This window comes from Carya illinoinensis, chromosome 13 (assembly GCF_018687715.1).
Source record: "Carya illinoinensis cultivar Pawnee chromosome 13, C.illinoinensisPawnee_v1, whole genome shotgun sequence".
Lineage (NCBI taxonomy): Eukaryota > Viridiplantae > Streptophyta > Magnoliopsida > Fagales > Juglandaceae > Carya > Carya illinoinensis.
In genome coordinates, this window is record NC_056764.1 from 9172688 (window position 1) to 9192983 (window position 20296).

The 20296-nt window shown below is 37.0% G+C and overlaps 2 protein-coding genes across 2 annotated transcripts; one reads left to right on the plus strand and one right to left on the minus strand.

Moving 5' to 3' along the window:
* Positions 1-1334: 1334 nt before the first annotated feature.
* LOC122290917 (protein FAR1-RELATED SEQUENCE 4-like) lies at positions 1335-8169 on the minus strand. Its single transcript, XM_043098591.1, has 6 exons — positions 8064-8169; positions 5640-5992; positions 1896-4142; positions 1700-1777; positions 1524-1601; positions 1335-1397 (listed from the first exon to the last, which is right to left on the minus strand). Exons 1-6 carry the CDS (start codon positions 8167-8169, stop codon positions 1335-1337), a joined length of 2925 nt encoding a protein of 974 aa, XP_042954525.1.
* Positions 8062-8988, plus strand: LOC122290738 (17.5 kDa class I heat shock protein-like). Its single transcript, XM_043098351.1, has one exon. The coding sequence runs from the start codon at positions 8284-8286 to the stop codon at positions 8758-8760; it is 477 nt and encodes a 158-aa protein (XP_042954285.1). The 5' UTR covers positions 8062-8283; the 3' UTR covers positions 8761-8988.
* The last annotated feature ends 11308 nt before the right edge of the window (positions 8989-20296 follow it).

Genomic DNA, 20296 nt, shown 5'->3' on the forward strand with positions numbered 1-20296 from the left:
ATTGATCATGAATAAATCTGGACAGGTATGGCTAATTTAAACCAAATCTGGAAATTTTGGTTTATGTGTATAATGATGGACAGGTTTGAAAACATCTGAATGTGCTGTGTTGGTAGGCATAAACCTGGAAATTGTAAACATGTTGCTGGATATGCTAAATCTGGAAAGTGAGTGATTTGGAAATGGAGTGAATGAACCGTCCAAAACCCAGCCCAGAAATAGAATATACTGAATGTGACAAAAAAAATGGAATTCCGTTGGTTCACAAACATGTCCATCTCGGTTCTAAGTCTTTTGGGTGTGATGTGAATTCCAGATGAAGCAATCTTTCAATTTACTAACAAAACCTATAGAAGCCGTATAACAAATGATGCTCTTTTGGAAATTGGTAGCCTGCACCTGAAGTGACCAAAACTGCTCAACTGATAGTAATAACCTGTGATGGCTTCAGGACCCCAACAAAATGTTCAAAATCCAGGTACCATGCAGAAAACCGTTTGTCATTCACATGGGATAGAATTCACAATATCCATCAATTACATGAACCTCTTCCTCTATTAAGCTAAATATATATCAACGAATAATTTACAACCTGAAAGTCCACCCTATGATAAATAATTACAACAGCTGTTTTACATAAAAAATAATTACAACAGCTTCAATACACCAAAAATAATTACAACTTCTCCACCCATCAAATGGCGGCTTTGCAAAAACTAAAGTCCAAATAAATATAGGACATGTCAAAGATTACATATACATAAAATTTGTATGTACCCATCAAAAAATATTTACTCAAAAGTCCACTGTGCCTCAGCCTATATCCATGGTGAGTGAATTGGTCGACTCCCCATCATTCTTCCCCTTAATCTTCATGGATTTGTACAAAATAAACTGAAATCATCAACATTCTCAAACTGGAAAGCAAAGCACCCAAAATAAAATTTGTGCTCAATCAATATCATAAATTAGGTTCTAACTTAGCTGAATATGGCAGCAAATCTGGAAAACATATATATATATATGTATTAACATTTGTATGTGCAAAATTCAGTGCAAAATAAGAGGAAAAATCTGGAAATTATTTTTTCCCATCTCGGTAGCTGAAAATCCATATCCATAACACTTCCTTCACATGCTAAGTCATATATAAATGAACCAATTCATACTATGTGCAAAAACCAGCAAGTGTATTTTTTCCACAAACCTATGGCTTGAGCATCATGATTAAACATTCAATGTCTTAATGGAGGTGCAAAATTGCCATAAGTCAATGTTAATTATTTTTTCCCAATCCCACTTATGTATTCGAGATACAAACCACGTAAAGTGACCTATTGCCACGGTTGTGTCCCAGGCATGCTATTCGGCTGGGTTCCATCCAATCGAAGTTGCATCTGTCACACGTATAATATAACAGTTAATATTCAAACGATTACACCAAATAGAAAAATTTTACCTATTTACACAGGATGTAACATTTAAATTGAGATGACAACAATTATTTACTCAAATCATCTTACACTTTCTTGAGTCTCATTTACCGCAAAGTCTAACTCAGTGGCACTAAAGTTCAACACTTCGGTAGCGTTCTGAGAAGGCTAATAATACAGAATGCAAAATATTAGTAGGAACTAAAGTTTAATCTGCTTGAAATTTTTCCTTACAGTCTAAACCCAAGTGTAACCTAAAATGTGACACTTTGTTGTGTCCCAACATCGGTGGAACCAAACAAATTCCTTCTAGTTCCCACAATTTCGCCTTCTATTCCATGCGGCTACAAAGGAGAAAAATAAACCAATTACTTCTTTAGTCATAAAGAACGCCTAAAAGTAAAACACACATAAAGTTAAACATTTGTTAGTGGAAATTGAGATTGTGCAATATTTGTTAACCTGTTTACGTTTTCCTTTCTGAGTAGCCTTCTTTGTCGTGGGTTTCAAATGTTCAATCATGGATTTCTTTCTGAGAGATGGCAGTCTGCCTTTTCCTCTCACTACATGGTGACTCAGTACATATTTAGAAGTGGCAGTTGTAGTTTCCACGGCAGTTGTAACATTCACATGTGATGTAGGCTTGTTCGTGCAGTAGCCTAAGTTCATTGCATCTAACTTAGCTAGCATGTCCTCCGTGTGCTCATCACATGAAGATGCATTTGTGGCTACTTCGTTGCATTTCTTCATGATACGAGAATATCTACTAACTTCAGGTCTCTCATCAACACCATCATAACTACTTCGTATAAGAGTGTAAGTTCTCTTTATGTCTTTCCGCCATCGATCTAGTATGTATTTTTCTGGCACCGATCGAACTTTGTTAACTCTTATAATGCCCAATACATGCCTACACAAGACCCCTCTCATCTCAAACAACGCACATGAACACTTCACCTCACATTCAGCCTCATTAAAGTAGACCGTGTGGGTAACCTCCTTGATGAAATCATCAACATTCACTTCATCTTCTACATTGTATGTTGCAATTACACCATCCTTCCGGTGTAGAGTTGGAAGAGTTGCAAACATCCCTATTACTTCTTTCTGAACTTCTCTAAATTTATTGCAAGTGTATATGTCTTGAAAAGTCTTCTCAAGTGGAGAGGGAGAGACGACGGGAATTGTAACATTGAATGACTGGAAGTCCGCCGCACTTTCATTCTCAATCTTCTTCCTCAATGCATTATCGAACTGATCGACAAACTCTTTTAAGTTTGTCTTAGCATGAACATACTCGTCGAAAAAAGCATTCATACTCTCGCTTCGTTGGGTTGTACTCATTCCCGTCCAGAAAACATCTTTCATGAATACCGGTGCCCAATATGTACGCTCAGCGTATAAACTCTTCAACCAAGCATTATCCTCCAATTTGTACTTCTGAATTAACACTTCCCAAGACCCCTCAAACTCCTCAACTGTGTGAGAGTCATACACACAATTTAGCAACCCAGTTTTCAATCCAGTTTTGAATGCACCATGTGAACCTAGCTTCTCAGGCAACTTCTTCAAAATGTGCCATAGGCAGAATCTGTGTCGACTATTTGGAAAGACAAGGCTTATTGCATTTTTCATGGCTCTATCTTGGTCCGTGATAATAGCCTTGGGAGCTTCACCGTCCATACAATTACACCAAGTCTGAAATAACCATGTAAACGTTTCGGTATCCTCACTAGAAATTAATCCTGCGCCCAACAAAATCGATTGGCCATGGTGGTTTACACCAACAAACGGTGCAAACGGCATCCCATATCTGTTTGTCAAATAGGTGGTGTCGAAGGTCACAACATCACCAAAATATTTGTAGGCTGCCCTACTTCGTGCATCCGCCCAAAATACATTCCTCAACCGTCCGTCATCATCCATATCCATTAGAGAAAAGAACCCGTCATTTTTGTACTGCATCCGCGCAAAATACTCACGGATGGCTCCAGCACCACCTTTCCCAAGTCGAAGGTGGCGTGCCTTGTCAATATAATTCCGACAGTCCTTTTCATTGAATGGCAAGTTCTCAAACCTACCCGCTTCTTGCACAAGAGATGCAAAACTCTTGTTCATTCTTATCCCAGTTTGATCATTTATATCTAATACTCTCTTAACGGACTCGCTCACTTCTCTATTGCAGTGAAAAAATCTCGACTTTTTTGGACTTAATCCGTGATTATGGGAATTATCTACACTGTTCACCTTGAACACACCTCTTTCTGACGTCACATTTATTCTTGCCTTACAGTCTGTCTTTGATGTCGGACGTGGTCTGACAACATTTGACGTACGGTTACGTGCCTTCCCACCCCGAGCACAACCCAATGTGACATATCTAAGGCTCTCATCCTCAAACCTATGGCTCCTCTGAGTCATTATCCCAAAACCGCATTGTTGCCCATATCTTTTATAATAAGACAGTAAGTCCTCTTCAGATTTAAACACCATCCCCAATTTCGACTCCTCAACAATATCGGCCCCCTCAGTCTGGGGCAGCATATCATGTGCCCCAGACTGTTCATCACTCCTCCCATCAACAGTATCCATACTTTTTCCAGTAGACTCAAGTGTGGGATCTTGGGTTTCATCAACATGGGTTGAACTTGCAGAATGTAACCCTCTCGAAGGGTTAAGATTCGAGATAAATGGGGGCGGCGGAATTCCCTGCAGTTTACACCCACGAAATGGATTAAATCAATTTCATACAGGGTTAAATATAAGTGCAAAATCTGCAGGAATGAATTCCCAACCTGACTAGTTTGTGAAGATGCACTGGCTTCAGGACGCTCGAAAAATGGGGATAACTACGCATTTGGCATTGGTGGATGGCAACCATGCATATAGTTTGAAAAATCCGGGTAATATGGTATTGGTATCACCTAGGGATTATGAAAAAAATATGTATTAATATAGCCTCATCAGATTTGATGCTCAATTTATGAATTATAACATAAATTCATCTGATCTTGGTTTAATGGAGATTTCACCTGGGTTGGTCGATTGGTTGATGGATTTCTAGTTGGAGACTTCGATCCCAATGGACAGAATGGTATTACTATCATCTGTGGAACAAAACCAGTCATGATGAAGTCACTTTCATGAATTTTAAACATGCTCAATGAGTAACTGGGAGGGAGGATTTGTGGATGGATTAGTTGTTGAATCTGCTGTAAAACGTGTTATAGGACATGCATGATCATTCCCTTTCTCCATCTAAACAAAGCATTAGAAGATTAAAAAAAAGACATGGCCATATACCCAAAAAAATAAATCTGGTACCTCAAGCATGCACTTCGTATATGTAGCAAAATAATAATATAATATTAAGAGTTGCAGAAAATATATTAATATTTTTTTTTTCCAGATACACAATATATTACACCAACATTCAACTAAATATATTTGCAAATACACAACTAAATATATTACACCAACATTCAACTAAATAATTTCAGTTAAGAATACAAAAAATTAATCCACCATCAATCTCATAAATAGATTCTAACTTAGTTAGCAACAACTAGCAGTCATTTATGACTAAATTGTTCCTATTGGATGGTGCAAGCACATGATTTGGATTTAAGACATCAGAGTTGCCCACATTGTTAGCCATTGCCCCCAAAGTCAGATTCCTTTCTATTCACACCCTACTCACCTTCCTTTGATGGAGAATATACTTAAGTTCTCATTTAAGCATTCATATAATATTCAAAGTATTTTGTTCTCATTCTCTTAACAATAACAAGAGTTTTTCATAACATTAAACCAAACATTTAGTAAACCATTCCATAAACCAAAGCATTATGGGGTCCATGAGGCTAGATCTTTTCTCGGGATAAATCTTTTGACCGGTGGGAATAGTTCATGGTTAAGAATTCAGCTTCAGCTGCAAACGACCATTGACATCCATGAACTTGGGAAGATAATAAATTAAAAAAGTGATGGTTTTTTTTGTATAATATCTTACCATAAGCTAAAGTCTAAACAATATTTGCCTTATTTCAAAAAATTAATAATAAAAGTTTGTTTCACCGTGTCCATTTCTACTCCATATAACTCTGTTTTGATACTCCATTTAACTCTGTTTTCAAAAGGCAAAGCTCAATCCTTCGTTATTACAACAACCAGGAACTAAATGCAGTTAAATAAAAGAGTTTATACCTTTCCAGGACGTGGTCGCGCAGAGGAGCTCGTTGTGCAGTTTACGTCGTCGCGCAAAAGAGGTGGTTGTGCACTGGAGGTGCTCGCGCAGAGTTGGTCGCGCAGAAGAGCTGGTTCTGCAGTGGAGGTGGTCGCGCGGAGCTTGTTGTGCAGTGGAGGTGGTCGTGCGAAGGAGGTGGTTCTGCAGTGGAGATGGTCGCGCGAAGGAGGTGGTTCTGCAGTGTAGGTGCTCGTGCGGAGGAGGTGGTGCTCGTGTGGCAAAGGTGGTGCGGATGAGATCTTCGCGCGGAGGAGATGAGCCTGCTTGCTCGGGGAGCTCAGGTCAGGGTCGCTCGGAGCAGCTTCAAGACGACCTGGGAGGGAAAATGCCTAAACTAGCGTGCGGAAGAAGCTTTCGTGCGATCGTCTGATTTTTTTTTTATTATTATTATTATTCGTCTGCCACGTCATTATTAGTGCGCGAATTCGTCCGCAAGTGGCCTACATGTAGAACTACTCGAAGTTGTTGTTCGTAAGGATTATGGGTGTAAACGGTCTTGTCAGTCCAAAATAGTATTTTTGGATCGAACGAAGCTTTCAATTAATCTATTTTCAATGCCGAGACAGGACCGGTGGTATATCTAGAGCATATCAGACCATCATCTTTTAGGTTTGGGCTTATGCAAAATAGGCTACTTTTTTCTATTAAAAACTCTAAATTATCAATAAACACTATTTATTTAAGCATTACTGATAAAAGAGCCCCAAAACACTATCTAGATAATATTTATAGTATATTTAACATTCTATATGGTCAATAGTCATAAATTAGATAAAGAGATTTTATATTTATTTACTTCCTTATTTCACTTGATCTATTTTCCTATAAATTGGTCATCTTAATGCACATGACATTAATTTCAGAAATTATAGAAGTCTCTTTCAAATATTATTTTTAATTATTTTCTTCATGGTATAGAGTAAATTATGAGTTCAAATCTAGGCTATTCATTAAATCCAATTTATATATATATATATATCACAAGTTGGGCTCACCTTTTTAGAGAGATTTTAATTTACATGTGAGCGAGAATATTAAGAATATAATATAAATAATTAAATTAAACTCTTCTTACGAGTTTAATAATATAGGTTTCTTATGGATTATTTGCGTAATCTTTTTAGATTTTTTTTTTTGGCAAAGTTGCCGCCGTTTGATTCTTTTTAGCCTTTGTCGCTGCTTGTTTTGAAACCAAATTTCAGCATCGAGATTGCAAGATATAGATCATCTATTTTGTGAAAGACTCGATTGCATCCGCTTGACGTGCAATCACGATCCATTATAACGTTCAGCTCTCAACACCACAGTTAGCCATTAGTATTTTCTTTTTTATATTTTTAATAACATATCCTGATAGAACAGCCGTCGACGAATTCAACAAGACCAAGATCGCCAACAAAGAGGCCGCATACACCACCCAAAGAATTTAACCAGTGTCCACACCGACATCGGCAAACTTGCCCAGGCACAAGACCACAATGCACGTCACATGTTACCATACAGGCATGCCACCCCAGACCTAGCGCCACGTCAGTCTTCCTTAGCCGGTTCCTCCCCGACTATTACTTTGGTCGTTGACCAGGTGTTTTCCGCTCAATTTTTTGCACTGATTACATGTTTTTCGTCTATTTTTTTTTTCATCTGTTTGGGCCGCGCAGACATGATGAGCTGCCAACATTCATTTAAAAAAGAGTCAATGCTACCATGCCGCTTGGTTCTAACTGCTGGGTGTATTCATTCTTTTTTTTTTTTAACATATTTTAAGTATTTAAAAACATACAAATTTATTAGTAGTATCGTTTTTAAATATTTAAAAAAAATATACTAGCGGTGAAACTTAAGAACAAGAGTTGTGCTACACCCATAAAGAAATATCACCAATAAGGTTAGATAGTCTTTTTATTTTTATCATTTTTCTTCAAATATTTTTTATACTTTTAAATATTTAAAAAAAAATCACAACATCATTAAAAAAAAAATACTTTCTTAATCTTTAAATAAAAAAAGAATCGGTGGCCATCATCAAGACAAATTGGGTGGCTTAATTAGGATAATACTAAAATGATTATCAAATATGCGTACTAGTATAAATAAGTTATTTTTATTTTTTTAATTATTTTTTAAACATTTTTAACTATTAAAAAAATAAAAAAAATATATAAATTCATTAATAATTATTTTTTAATTATTAAAAATATTCAAAAAATAAAAATATATAAATAAATACATTTAATGAATATATAAATAAATACTATTAAATATTAAGGAAACAATTCCAGGTGTAACGTAGATGTTGATGATGTGTTTCCTCTTTGGAAGGTTTGGAAGGTTCACGAAGACGCTGGAAAGTCCTGTGACAAAACACTAGACCACGACCAGACTACATCCTTTAAAGAGAACGAGAACACCGAGAAAGTACTCGTAGAATCCTGCACTTCTCGGGAAATTACTCGAAGAATCCTCCTCAAATCTATAAATCTGAGAACCCATTTTCGTGCTTTTCAAACTTGTCAGAATTCCTGAGTGGTTTTTGTAATCTTTCCCAACTCGATCTTGGTCGATTGCTCTCTTGCGATACGCAAGTGTCAAAGAAAACAAGTGGAGATGTCGTTGATTCCAAGTTTATTTGGTGGCAGAAGAAGCAATATCTTCGATCCATTCTCGCTCGAAATATGGGATCCCTTTAAAGATTTTCAACCCTCTTCTTCTCTATCGGGACCTCAGTTTGCGAGGGAGAATTCTGTTTTCGTCAATTCTCGCGTGGATTGGAAGGAGACCCCAGAAGCCCACGTGTTCAAGGCAGATCTCCCGGGGCTCAGGAAGGAGGAAGTGAAGGTCGAAGTTGAAGACGACAGAGTGCTTCAGATAAGCGGGGAGAGGAATGTGGAGAAGGAAGACAAGAACGATACCTGGCATAGGGTGGAGCGGAGCAGTGGCAAGTTCTTGAGGAGGTTCAGGCTACCAGAGAACGCAAAAATGGATCAGATTAAGGCTGCGATGGAAAATGGGGTTCTCACTGTTACTGTTCCCAAAGCGGAGGTGAAGAAACCAGACATCAAGGCCATTGAAATTTCCGGTTGAAGTTTTGAGAGCCCATTTCCCTTATTGTGTCAGTGGCCTTTTTTAGTTTTTATTCGTAATAATTATGGCTTGTAAAATAAAATATAGAAGTTGGAAGTGGCTGTACGTGTCTGTGTTTTGGAAACCATGTTTAATTAATCTAAGCTGCTAATCTTTGTGTACGAAGCGTTCGAGAAAATGTTTGTGTAAATGTTGCTCTAAATAATTTTAAACATTTAAGTATTTTAATCGCTGTGTTTTGTTCTTAATTTTTTCACTTGAAGTTTTAAAAAAATCAAATGCATGAGAAGCACCAATTGAAACAGCTATATTTAACACGCAAACGAATAAGTTACCAAAATTACAATTCAGAGCATTTGGCGTTAATGGGGTTAAAGTCTTTACGTGGAAGGCTATCCACGAGGCTTTGCCAACTAGAGGGAACCTTGTGAAAGGAGAGATTATTAGTGATGTTATAATTTCAGCCCTCTTATAATAAATATTTAAATAATTAAATTAATGTAACTAATTTTAATATATAATTAATTTGAATAAAGGACAACTAAAATTTTTAAAAAAATTAAATGATGAACGTGATCAATTTAATTTTTTATTTTAAACCAATTAGAAATTTGAAATCACAGTATATATTCATGCAAGATCAAAAATAAATACAAAAATAATAAAAGAAATGCAAAATCAACACAAGAAATTACGTGATTCGATCTTAATGGTCTACATTCACGGCAGGAACAGTTTAGGAGTTTTTATTATTGAAGAATGCTTCATAATAGAGTTTATAATTACTTACAATTATTTTTCATCGCACAAAAATAGAAAGTGGCTTCCTCGTATTATTCTCTAACGAAACCATACCATTCTTGCACTTAATCTTCTCCTCAAAGTGCTGATTTGATCTTGATAAAAAACTAGGGTTTCACTGACTTCTGTATCTCTCAGGCGGCGTCTTCACGAAGAAGAAAGAAATAACATTCTGATTCTGCTTTCACCCGTAAGCTCACATGCCTTTATATATATATATATATAACTAAGTAATTACATAATTGCCACTTACCCAATATTACAAAGCATGCCATTAATGAAAATACAAGGGAAAGCAAACGGCAAGTCGTTGGATGTAAAAAACTTGGCATATCTTTAATAAATCTCCACCTTGTCAAGTCTTTTATCCTTGCAAAGTGATCTTTTTCTTCCTCTAGACTGTTCCTGCAAAGTAATCCGAGCTCTAATAGCTCCTCATATTAATTAAATTTAGGCAATGCCTAAACTTGGTAGCTGGTAGAGATTTTGTCATTATATCAGAAGGGTTTTCCTCAGTTGGAATTTTTTCTACTTTAACCTCTTCAGATGCTATTACATCCCTTACAAAATGAAGTCGAATGTCTATGTGTTTAGACCTTTCATGGTATACTGAATTCTTGGCAAGATGTATAGTGCTTTGGTTATCACACCTTTAAATATGCCTAACTCATGTGAAAAACCATTTAACCACATAGCCTTTTTTATTGCTTCTGTCATAGCAACATATTCAGCTTCAGTTGTTGATAAAGCAACTACAGATTGTAAATTAGCTTTCCAACTAATAGCCCCTCCAAATGCTGTAAATACATACCCAGATAAAGACTTTCTGGTATCCAAATTAGCAGCATAGTCAGAATCCACAAATCCTTCTAACTCACTCCCCTGCTGCACATCCCCTCCAAACCTCAAACTTAAACACTGTGTTCCAATTAAGTACTGTAATACCCACTTTATAGCATGCCAATGTGGCTTCTCAGGGTTACTCATAAACCTATTTACCATGCTAACAGCATAGGTTAAGTCAGGTCTAGAGCACACCATAGCATACATGATGCTTCCCACCATGCTTGCATAGGGTATACCTTGCATAAGTCTAATGTCTTCCTCGATTTTAGGGGCTTGACTTATGGACAGTTTTGAATGCTGTCCTATTAGTGTGCTAACAGGTTTTAAATTAGACATACCAAACCTGTTGAGGATCTTGGTGATATAGTTTTTCTGAGATAGATAGAGAAGTCTTCTTTTCCTATCTCTAACTATTTTCATACCTAATATCATCTTAGCTGGCCCAAGTTCCTTCATCTCAAATTCTGTTTTCAATATACACTTGACTTCTTCAATTAGCTCGGCATCCCTACATGCTATAAGCATGTCATCTACATACAAGAGTAGGTAGATAATGTGGTTCTCGGAATGCCTAAAATACACACAGCTATCATAATGACTCCTTGTAAACCCATTGTCCAACATATGAGAGTCAAATCTTTTGTACCATTGCCTTGGGGATTGTTTAAGTCCATACAATGATTTTTTAAGTAAACATACATGATCAGTGTTGGACTTATTTACATAACCCTCAGGGGATTGCATGTAAATAGTCTCATCTAGTTCACCGTGCAAGAAAGCCGTTTTTACATCTAATTGCTCCAAGTGTAAATCTTCATAAGCAGTATAAGATAGAATTAACCTTATTGAACTATGTTTAACAACAGGTGAAAAAATTTCATTAAAATCTATCCCTTCCCTTTGAGTGAATCCCTTTGCTACCAACCTAGCCTTATACCTAAGACCCTCAACTCCAGGTATGCCCTCTTTCCTTTTGTAGATCCATTTAGACCCTACCAGCTTAGCCTTTTCAGGCTTAACAACCATTTCCCAAGTATGATTCTTTTTCAAAGAATCCATTTCCTCATCCATGGCTTGTACCCATGTTTGAGACTCAATACTTTCCATGGCTTCCTTGTAGGATCTAGGATCCATTTCTACAACTTCATCTACTACAGTCAAAGCAAAAGCAGTCAGCTCAGCTTGACCATACCTGATAGGAGGTTTTATAACCCTCCTCTTTCTATCCCTGACCAAGTTGTATGAACTAACTCCACCTTGGTCCTCATCACCCAAAGTGGAAGTTTACGTCTCAACATCTTGGCCTTCTAATTTCTTCAAATTATTCTCAGGATGCTCCACCTCAAGATGTATCTTCTCCGGGTTAGTATCCTGAGTGGGTTCAGGTCTTTTAGTTTTAACCTGAGCCATTTCATGTTCATTAAAGACCACGTCTCTACTAATGATACATTTTTGTATTCCTGGCTCATAAATCCATAATTTGTACCCTTTTACTCCCTCAGGGTACCCTACAAAGATACATTTCATAGCTCTTGGTTCCAGTTTGTCAGTTCGGGTATAAGCATATGCAACACACCCAAACACCCTCAAGTAGTCATAGTTAGAAGGTTTTCCAGTCTACATTTCTTGAGGAGTCTTAAACCCTATGGCTGATGAAGGACTCCTATTAATTAAATGGACTGCAGTTGTCGCAGCTTCAGCCCAAAAGGATCTAGGGAGTCCCGAGTTTGACAGTAAGCATCTAACTCTCTCCAATATGGTCCTATTCATTCTTTCGGCTAGACCATTCTGTTGAGGGATTTCCCTTACTGTTTTATGCCTAGTCATACCCTCTTTCTTACAGAACTGATCGAATTCACTTGAGAGATACTTAAGCCCATTATCAGTTCTTAATTTCTTAACCTTCTTTCCTACTTGAGTTTCTACCAATTTCTTCCATTCCTTGAATTTCTCAAAAGTGTCACTCTTATTTTTAAGAATGTACAGCCACACTTTTCTGGAATAGTCATCAATTATAGAGAGGAAATAACTTCCCCATCCATGTGAATTGACCCGTGCTGGACCCCAAAGGTCCGAGTGCACATAGTCCAGGGTTTGTTTTGTAGTGTGAGTGGCTGTTTTAAAGCTTACCCTTTTAGCTTTCCCAAGGATGCAATCCTCACAAAAAGGTAAATTTTTCAGTTTTTTCTCACCTAACAACCCCTGTTTATGGAGTTCTAACAATCCCTTGTGACTCACGTGACCTAACCTTTTGTGCCATAGAATTACCCTATCCTCACCCTTCTCTAGGATAGAAGAAAACTCACCTATAACAGTTTTCCCAATGATGGTATACAAGCCATTTTTAATGACTCCTTTCATCACAATAAGTGAACCCTTAGTAACTCTCAAAGATCCAGATTCAGATCTAAAAGTTTACCCAGATAGGTCTAACACACCTAGTGAGATTAGGTTCCTTTTTAATTCAGGTATGTATCTAACCTCAGTTAAGAGTCTTTCAATACCATCATGAAGCCTTAGTCTCACCGACCCTATACCCTGGATTTTACAAGACTTATTGTTACCAAGCATCACAAACCCCCCATCTAAACTAGTGAAGGTTTCAAACCATGTTTTATTAGGACACATATGAAAAGAACATCCTGAATCAAGGATCCATTCTTTTCCTGAATCAACATCGGACACATTTAGAACCTCAGCACTCTCATACCCATCACTCACAACCGAGGCATCCCCCTCCTCCTTAGACCCATTTCCTCTGTTAGATCTCTTATCAGGGCAATCTCTTTTGAAATGCCCCTCTTTGTGACACAAGAAGCATTTTAATTGCTTCCCTTTAGACTTGGACCTACCCCTTACATTGTTTTTATTATTCTTTCCCTTTTGACCTCTTTTTTCAGCTCTCCCCCTCACAGTCAAGCCCTCCCCAGCTTCAAATTTTATTTCAGACATGGCTTGTAATTCTCTGGAGTGTAATACGGACTGAACCTCATCTAAGGTTAGTGTTTCCCTCCCATACATCATGGTCTCTTTCAAACTAGCATAAGTATTATCCAGAGAACTCAACAATAAAATTGCTTGATCTTCATCATCAATTTTAATATCAATATTAGCCAAATCTAAAATAATTTTATTAAAAAAATCGAGATGGTCAGAAATCGATATACCTGCGGACATCTTGAATGTGTAGAGCTTTATTTTCTTGTACAGTCGGTTGGCCAGAGATTTTGTCATGTAGAGGCTCTCTAATTTCAACCAAATTCCAGCAGCGGTGTCTTCGTTGGCTACCCCCCTCAGAACTTTGTCTCCGAGAGAAAGAATGAGTGCGCTGTGAGCCTTCCTCAAGATTTCTTTCTTATCCTTCTCTTCGACAGTTTCCATTTTCTTTTCTCCAAGAAGAGCTTCTTGGAGACCCTGTTGAGTGAGAAGGGCTTTCGTCTTGATCCTCCACAGCCCAAAGTCATTCTTTCTATCTAACTTTTCAATATCGAACCTTGCAGTCCCCATCGAACCAAGCTCTTGATACCACTTGTTATAATTTCAGCCCTCTCACAACAAATACTCAAATAACCAAATTAATGTAACTAGTTTTAATATGCAATTAATTTGAACAAAGGACAATCAAAATTTCAAGAAAATTAAATGATGAACGTGATCAGTTTAATTTTCTATTTTAAACCAATTAGAAATCTGAAATCATAGTATATATTCATGCAAGATCAAAATTAAATGCAAGAATAATAAAAGAAATGCAAAATCAACACAAGAAATTACGTGGTTCGACCCTAATGGTCTACATACACGGCAGGAACAGTCTAGGAGTCTTTATTATTGAAGAATGCTTCAGAATAGAGTTTACAATCACTTACAACCATTTTCTCATCGCACAAAAATAGAAAGTGGCTTCCTCGTATTATTCTCTAACGAAACCATACATTTCTTGCACTTAATCTTCTCCTCAAAGTGCTGATTTGATCTTGATAAAAAACTAGGGTTTCACTGACCTCTGTATCTCTCAGGCGGTGTCTTCACGAAGAAGAAAGAAATAACATTTTGACTCTGCTTTCACCCGTAAGCTCACATGCCTTTATATATATATATATAACTAGGTAATTACATAATTGCCACTTACCCAATATTACAAAGCATGCCATTAATGAAAATACAAGGGAAAGCAAACGGCAAGTCGTTGGATGTAAAAAACTTGGCATATCTTCAACAAGTGATGGTTTCTGCCCTTTGTGCAACTAGTTTGAGGGGACAAGTTGCCATGTGTCGTGGAATTGTGTTGCTGCTCAAGATGTATGGTCTGATTTATGCAGTCCAATGCAGAAAGCAGCCTTGAACGACTTACAGTTTCGAAATATATGGGAAGATTTGGTTATGAAACTTAACAAGGCTGAGTTGTTGTTGTTGTTATTTTTTTTTTTCTTCTTCTTTTTTTTTTTTTCAAAAAGAGACAAAATTTATCTGTTCATGAGTGATTTTTTTTTAATTTTATTAAAAAAATTTTATTTATAACGGAAGAATATTGTAGTAACAAATAACATTTTAATTAATAATGTAAGATCTAATTTCACAAAAAATGAGCATTTAATTTAAGGAAACGTCAAGTATTTAAACATAAAAGATATCTAAATCTTTCTGTACCAACATCTTTTCCAAAAAAATCTAGAGACTCACCATTAACATCAAGTTTAGTCAAAAAATCAATTATCATATTAGTTTCTCTAAACACTAATTTAAACTAAACATTAAGCTCGCTAATAAGATATTTAGTTTCCTCTAAAAAATCTCAAAGGTATCAATAATTATAAGCATTTGAGACAAACTATCCTGCTATAATATTAGAATTTGACTCTATCACAAAATTTCTCAACCCAAGTTGCTTGCACATTCAAAGGCCATCAATTACAGCTCAGCAATTTGCAATAGTATTAGTGACTTGATCATAGCAATGAGCAAATCTATTCAAAACATGTTCAATTTCATCTCTAACAATTCTCCCTTTGCCGAACGACTCAGGATTACCACAAGAACCTTTGTCAACATTAAGTTTCACCAACCCAGCCTCTTGCAACACCCACGCAATATATCTAGGCGTTCTACTCTCTAAAGCCTCCATAGGACAATTTAAATCTATTAAGACCGAAATATCTTGAGGGCCTACTTTTTTGAACTTCCTCACCATGCCCAAAAATTCTAAAATAAAATTTTTTACCATTCGAAAGACATTCTTCCAATCAAAATTCAATCCCTCCATATGCGTTACACAATGAGATCTCCAAAGTGCCCAATAAATAAAAATGAATAACACCACGTAACCAACACACTTGTGAAGATTGCGAAGCACGACGCTACTAGATATTCATCAACCTAGCCCAAACCGGTGTCGAAGGCAATTGAATTCCAAAAATTGCTGCAAAATCATTCCAAACATTCCTTAGCCTCTCCCCCTCACAAGAATATGTTCCACAAACTGAACTTGGGAAGAGAGACAACAATGACATTTTGAAACCATTGGAATACCAAGTTTCTTAATTACCTCATCCACCGGGATAGCACTACGACATGCACGCCAATATAAGAAAGACATCTTCTTAGGTACTAAAGTTTGCCATAACCATTTCTTCTAAAGACAAATAGTACCATGAGTTCTAACAATATTCCAAGCGGCTGTGTTTGGTGGAAAGTATCTCAACACTTTTCAATATATTTCACTACTATTTATTATTTTATTATTATTTTTCACATACTTTTTACTACTATTTATTACTTTTTACTACTATTCAACATTCCATTATTACTTTTACCTATTCTTTCATTACTATTACAACACTTCTCAATACCCAAACCTAACCCGAATATGCCATCTACATAATGTTTCCATATAAAAAAATCAGGTCCTCGTGAATGCGGACCTGTGATATCAAAATTCTATTAATAGTTTCCTCATCCACCATCTATCGTAAGATTGGAACATTACACTCCGCTCCTTCGAATCCGCCCCTTCGAATATATCTTGGACCTGTACTCCTCTATCCCCCACCACCATTTGCTAATCAACAATAGCACCATCCTCCCGGCCAATTATCAAACCAAAAATTTGAAGAACCATCGTGAACCATTAAAACCAAAGGGAAAGCCTGAATGGCCCCTCGCCAAAATCGAGACCCCCTTGGTCCTTCAATCACCGAACCAATCTGAGAGCTTTCCACATATTTAGACCAGAAAAAATCTGACTAAAGAGAACCACCCTTCAACAATTTCTAAGCAAACTTCATGAATAATGAGCTTTGTACTTCGGACAAATCTTGAATACCAAGTCCCCCCTCCTCTATTGGGAAACAAATATTCCGCTATGAGATCCATTTGTGCTTCTTAGTTTCATCACTAGAGCCCCAATGAAAATTTGAGAAAATCGATTTCAGCTTCCCAAAGATTCTTTTAGGCAAATTCATCACCAACAATAAATGAATGGGCATACTAGTAAGTACATGATTGATAAGAATAATTTTACCATCAAAAGATAACAATTTATTCTTCCACCAGGCCAACTTTTTTTGCACCCTAAACAACAATGGCTCAAACAATCTCATATTAATACGCCCAACATGTAACCGAATACTCAAATATGAATAAGGCCATGCACCCTCTATAAAACCCGACATCCGCTTCAAATCCTCTTTCCAACCCTATGGAATATTAGATGAGAAGAAAATCAAGAAAAAAAAAAAAGCTAAGTTAGAAATGCTTGTTTGTGTGTTTAGGAGGATCCGGTTTTGAAGGAATAAAGGGGTGTTTATGCTTAGATTGAGAGTCCAAGCAAAGTGTGGCATACTGCTCGAAGGGAATTGTCTGATTTTGCTTCTGCTCAACATTGTTCTCCCGTTTTAGTTGTTGTAAGATCCGCTTCTACTACAACTGTGAAATGAAGAAAGCTTGTTCACTACAACATTTGTTGGTTTTTTTCCACAAGGGCATGTGGTCGGAAAAACTATAGTCGTAGTGGGAAACACTCTTTTTCCACTAAATCTATCCGTGGGAGACTAGTGACTTAAAGTTAGTAACACTAAATATTTTTTCCCACTAATTTGTGAACTAGTGGGAAATTATGACATTTTTCTACCAAATGGGTTGGTTAGTGAGAAATACCATATTGTATTGATGAAATGTGTTGGTAGGTATTAATACTACCCACTAAAGCATTTGGTGGGAAAAAATGTTTTCAGGCAAAAAAAAAAAGTATTTGCCATGAAATATATTCGCTGAAAATGGTAAAAGAATTCAGAAAAAAAAATAATTGTAAAAGCAAATAATAATAATAATAATAATAATAATAATAATAATAATAATAATAATAATAATAATACTAATAATAATAATAATAATAATAATAATAATAATAATGATATTGTTTCACACCTACTAATCAACATTCAACTAAATTACTAAATATCACATATAAAGAAGGAAGCAGAAGAATTACGTGAATATTCTTGTCCAACATATACAAATTGTAAGTAGACACAAAACCCTTTTTTTAATAATCTTAGTTTATGTATCCTAAACATAAGTACAACAATAAGATGCTGACCTTGAGATGTCCTCTTTCATGAAAAACCCATTTGCTAAGTTCAATAAAAAAACTGCTCATTACTCCTATCTATTAACTATAGCTACATCATTAATCTGAAAATTAATGTTAATAAAGTCAGTGAAATCAAGAAAAGATGCAGGATGTATATAAATGTGTCAACCCCAACACGTCCAGCGATTAAAAAACATGGTCGTAGACATTATAAATGATGACAAGTCCAACAATAAACTCTTACAAGTGCACGTAAAATATATATACATATATATAATTATATATATATATATATATATATATAAAAATCCAAAAACAACTCAAACCAATCTAATAGTAAATCCTAACAGTAATAGCTGCAGTCAACAACCAAAAGAGCAACTTTAATGTTGACAATCTTCACATGTAGTCACTAATCTCTTTTTCTGCAAATCTTCTAGTAAATTTTGTTAGCATGCAAATTAAATGAGCACATTAATTTCTATATAGGTATTCATGGTTCCAACAAATGCGTATATAGGTATTCATGGTTCCAACAGATACCTATTGCCTGGCGTTCAGTCTGAGCCTCTAGCCAATGCTGTTCAAACTGAATGTTGTAAAGAGCTTCCTCCAACTTCAATATATGTTCAAACAAAGGGTTAAAATGCTCTGCATTATTAGAAAGCAAGCAAGTCAGAATTCATAATTCAAAAGGTATGACAAATACCAAAATCATGAATCTGGCCACCAGAAGGTCCTTTAACATGAAAATTTCAACACATAATAGGATCAATGGAGGTTTTCAAACCAGCAAATAGGACTTGAAAAAAGTGGACTCCTGGGCTTAACATCACCAACACCCTTAACACGACATACACGTGCTTCCAACACTTAGCACAACTTCACAACTACAACACAAGACCCAACACTTCACAATCCAACAACAATATCACAACCAAATCTGTTTCTCCTCTGACTTCCACAACAACACAATCAAAATACTACATATCCATGAATATCAATCTGTTTAAGCAATTAACACCACGCTATACACGTCCATTTACTCTAAAATAAAGCACTAAATATATAAAGGTAGGATTTTACCATGCTTAAGGGCTTTAACAGTGAATGAAAGCATGGGGGAGGTGCTGTTGTGTTGGTGGGTTGCTCGTGGTGGTGCGGCGTTGTGGCTAGATGCAGCTATTGTGGCTCATAGCGGCAGATCTAGTGGCTGTGCACAATGTATCCGTGAGAGAGAGAACGCAAGGGAGGAAGAAGGAGTTGAGACTGTCGAGGTGGCTCACGGTGGGCCTAGCGGCAGATTTGGGCCGTGATGAAGAGAATGCCGAGAGGGAGATGGAGCGTGTGAGGGAGAGGGAAAGCTAGGGGCTTCGGCTGTGGGAAAGGGAGGAAGGGGGTCATCGGCGAGGTGGGGGGCTGGTGGTGGTGGTGCGGCTCAACCGCTGGCGTCAGAATTGGCTCGCGACGATAGGGAACCGAGTGAGGGAGATTGGACTCAGTTTGGGCTTACCTCTAGGAGAGAGAAAGGGAAGAGAGGGAGAGGGAGGCGTGGGGTGGCTGGGTCCAATGAGGTAGTCGTGCTCGGTGGCGGCGACGGTGGCCTGGGATGGAGTGGAGGAGAGAGAGAGAGAGAGAGAGAGAGAGAGAGAGAGAGAGAGAGAGAGAGAGAGAGAGAGAGAGCGAATGGGGATGGGGTGCTGCTGCGCGGGGGAGCTGATGGGAGGAGAGAGAGAGAGAGAGAGAGAGAGAGAGAGAGAGAGAGAGAGAGAGAGAGCACGGGTTGGGGGGAAATATTAGGGTTTCAATTTTAATGTCTACCATTTGATCCCTAAATTTAATCCAACGATGAAGATTAAATACCAAACTAAACTAGAATACCTATTTGAGGCGACAATAAGTCGCCTGAAAAGATGTATTTTTTTTTTGCCGTCTCTCATCTTTGATGTCAAAAGGTTACTTTATTTGCACTACGTAAAGTCGTGGCAAAAAGCAATTTTACCCACTATTTTGAAACTGTGGGATATAAAATCGTGACAAAAGAACATATTTTTTTCCATGAATACAATTTGTAACAACAAGTATTCTTCATGAGCATATATAGTGGAAAAAGAATTAGTGGGAAAAAACCAATTTTGTTGTAGCGGGTTATGGGGTTAAGATTATTTGGGATGATGCCTATGATGATAAGTTAAGGAGGATGGGAGGGGGCATTGTCATGCTGCAGGTTGGTCGAAATCCTTTATTTCAAACCCTTTACATGCTGAAGCATCTGTTTTGGAAAGGGCCACTACCCTA

What these genes read in the sequence shown, in the direction of transcription:
- LOC122290917 (XM_043098591.1), bottom strand. Translation starts at nt 8,169, where the DNA reads ATGGGTTCTCAGATTTATAGATTTGAGGAGGATTCTTCGAGTAATTTC. An exon ending in TCTCGTTCTCTTTAAAGGAT is followed by an intron (nt 5,993 to 8,063) that starts GTAGTCTGGTCG and finishes TTTCCCTCCCAG; the next exon opens with GTCGTCTTGAAGCTGCTCCG. An exon ending in CGCGACCACGTCCTGGAAAG is followed by an intron (nt 4,143 to 5,639) that starts GTATAAACTCTT and finishes TGTAAACTGCAG; the next exon opens with GGAATTCCGCCGCCCCCATT.
- LOC122290738 (XM_043098351.1), top strand. Translation starts at nt 8,284, where the DNA reads ATGTCGTTGATTCCAAGTTTATTTGGTGGCAGAAGAAGCAATATCTTC.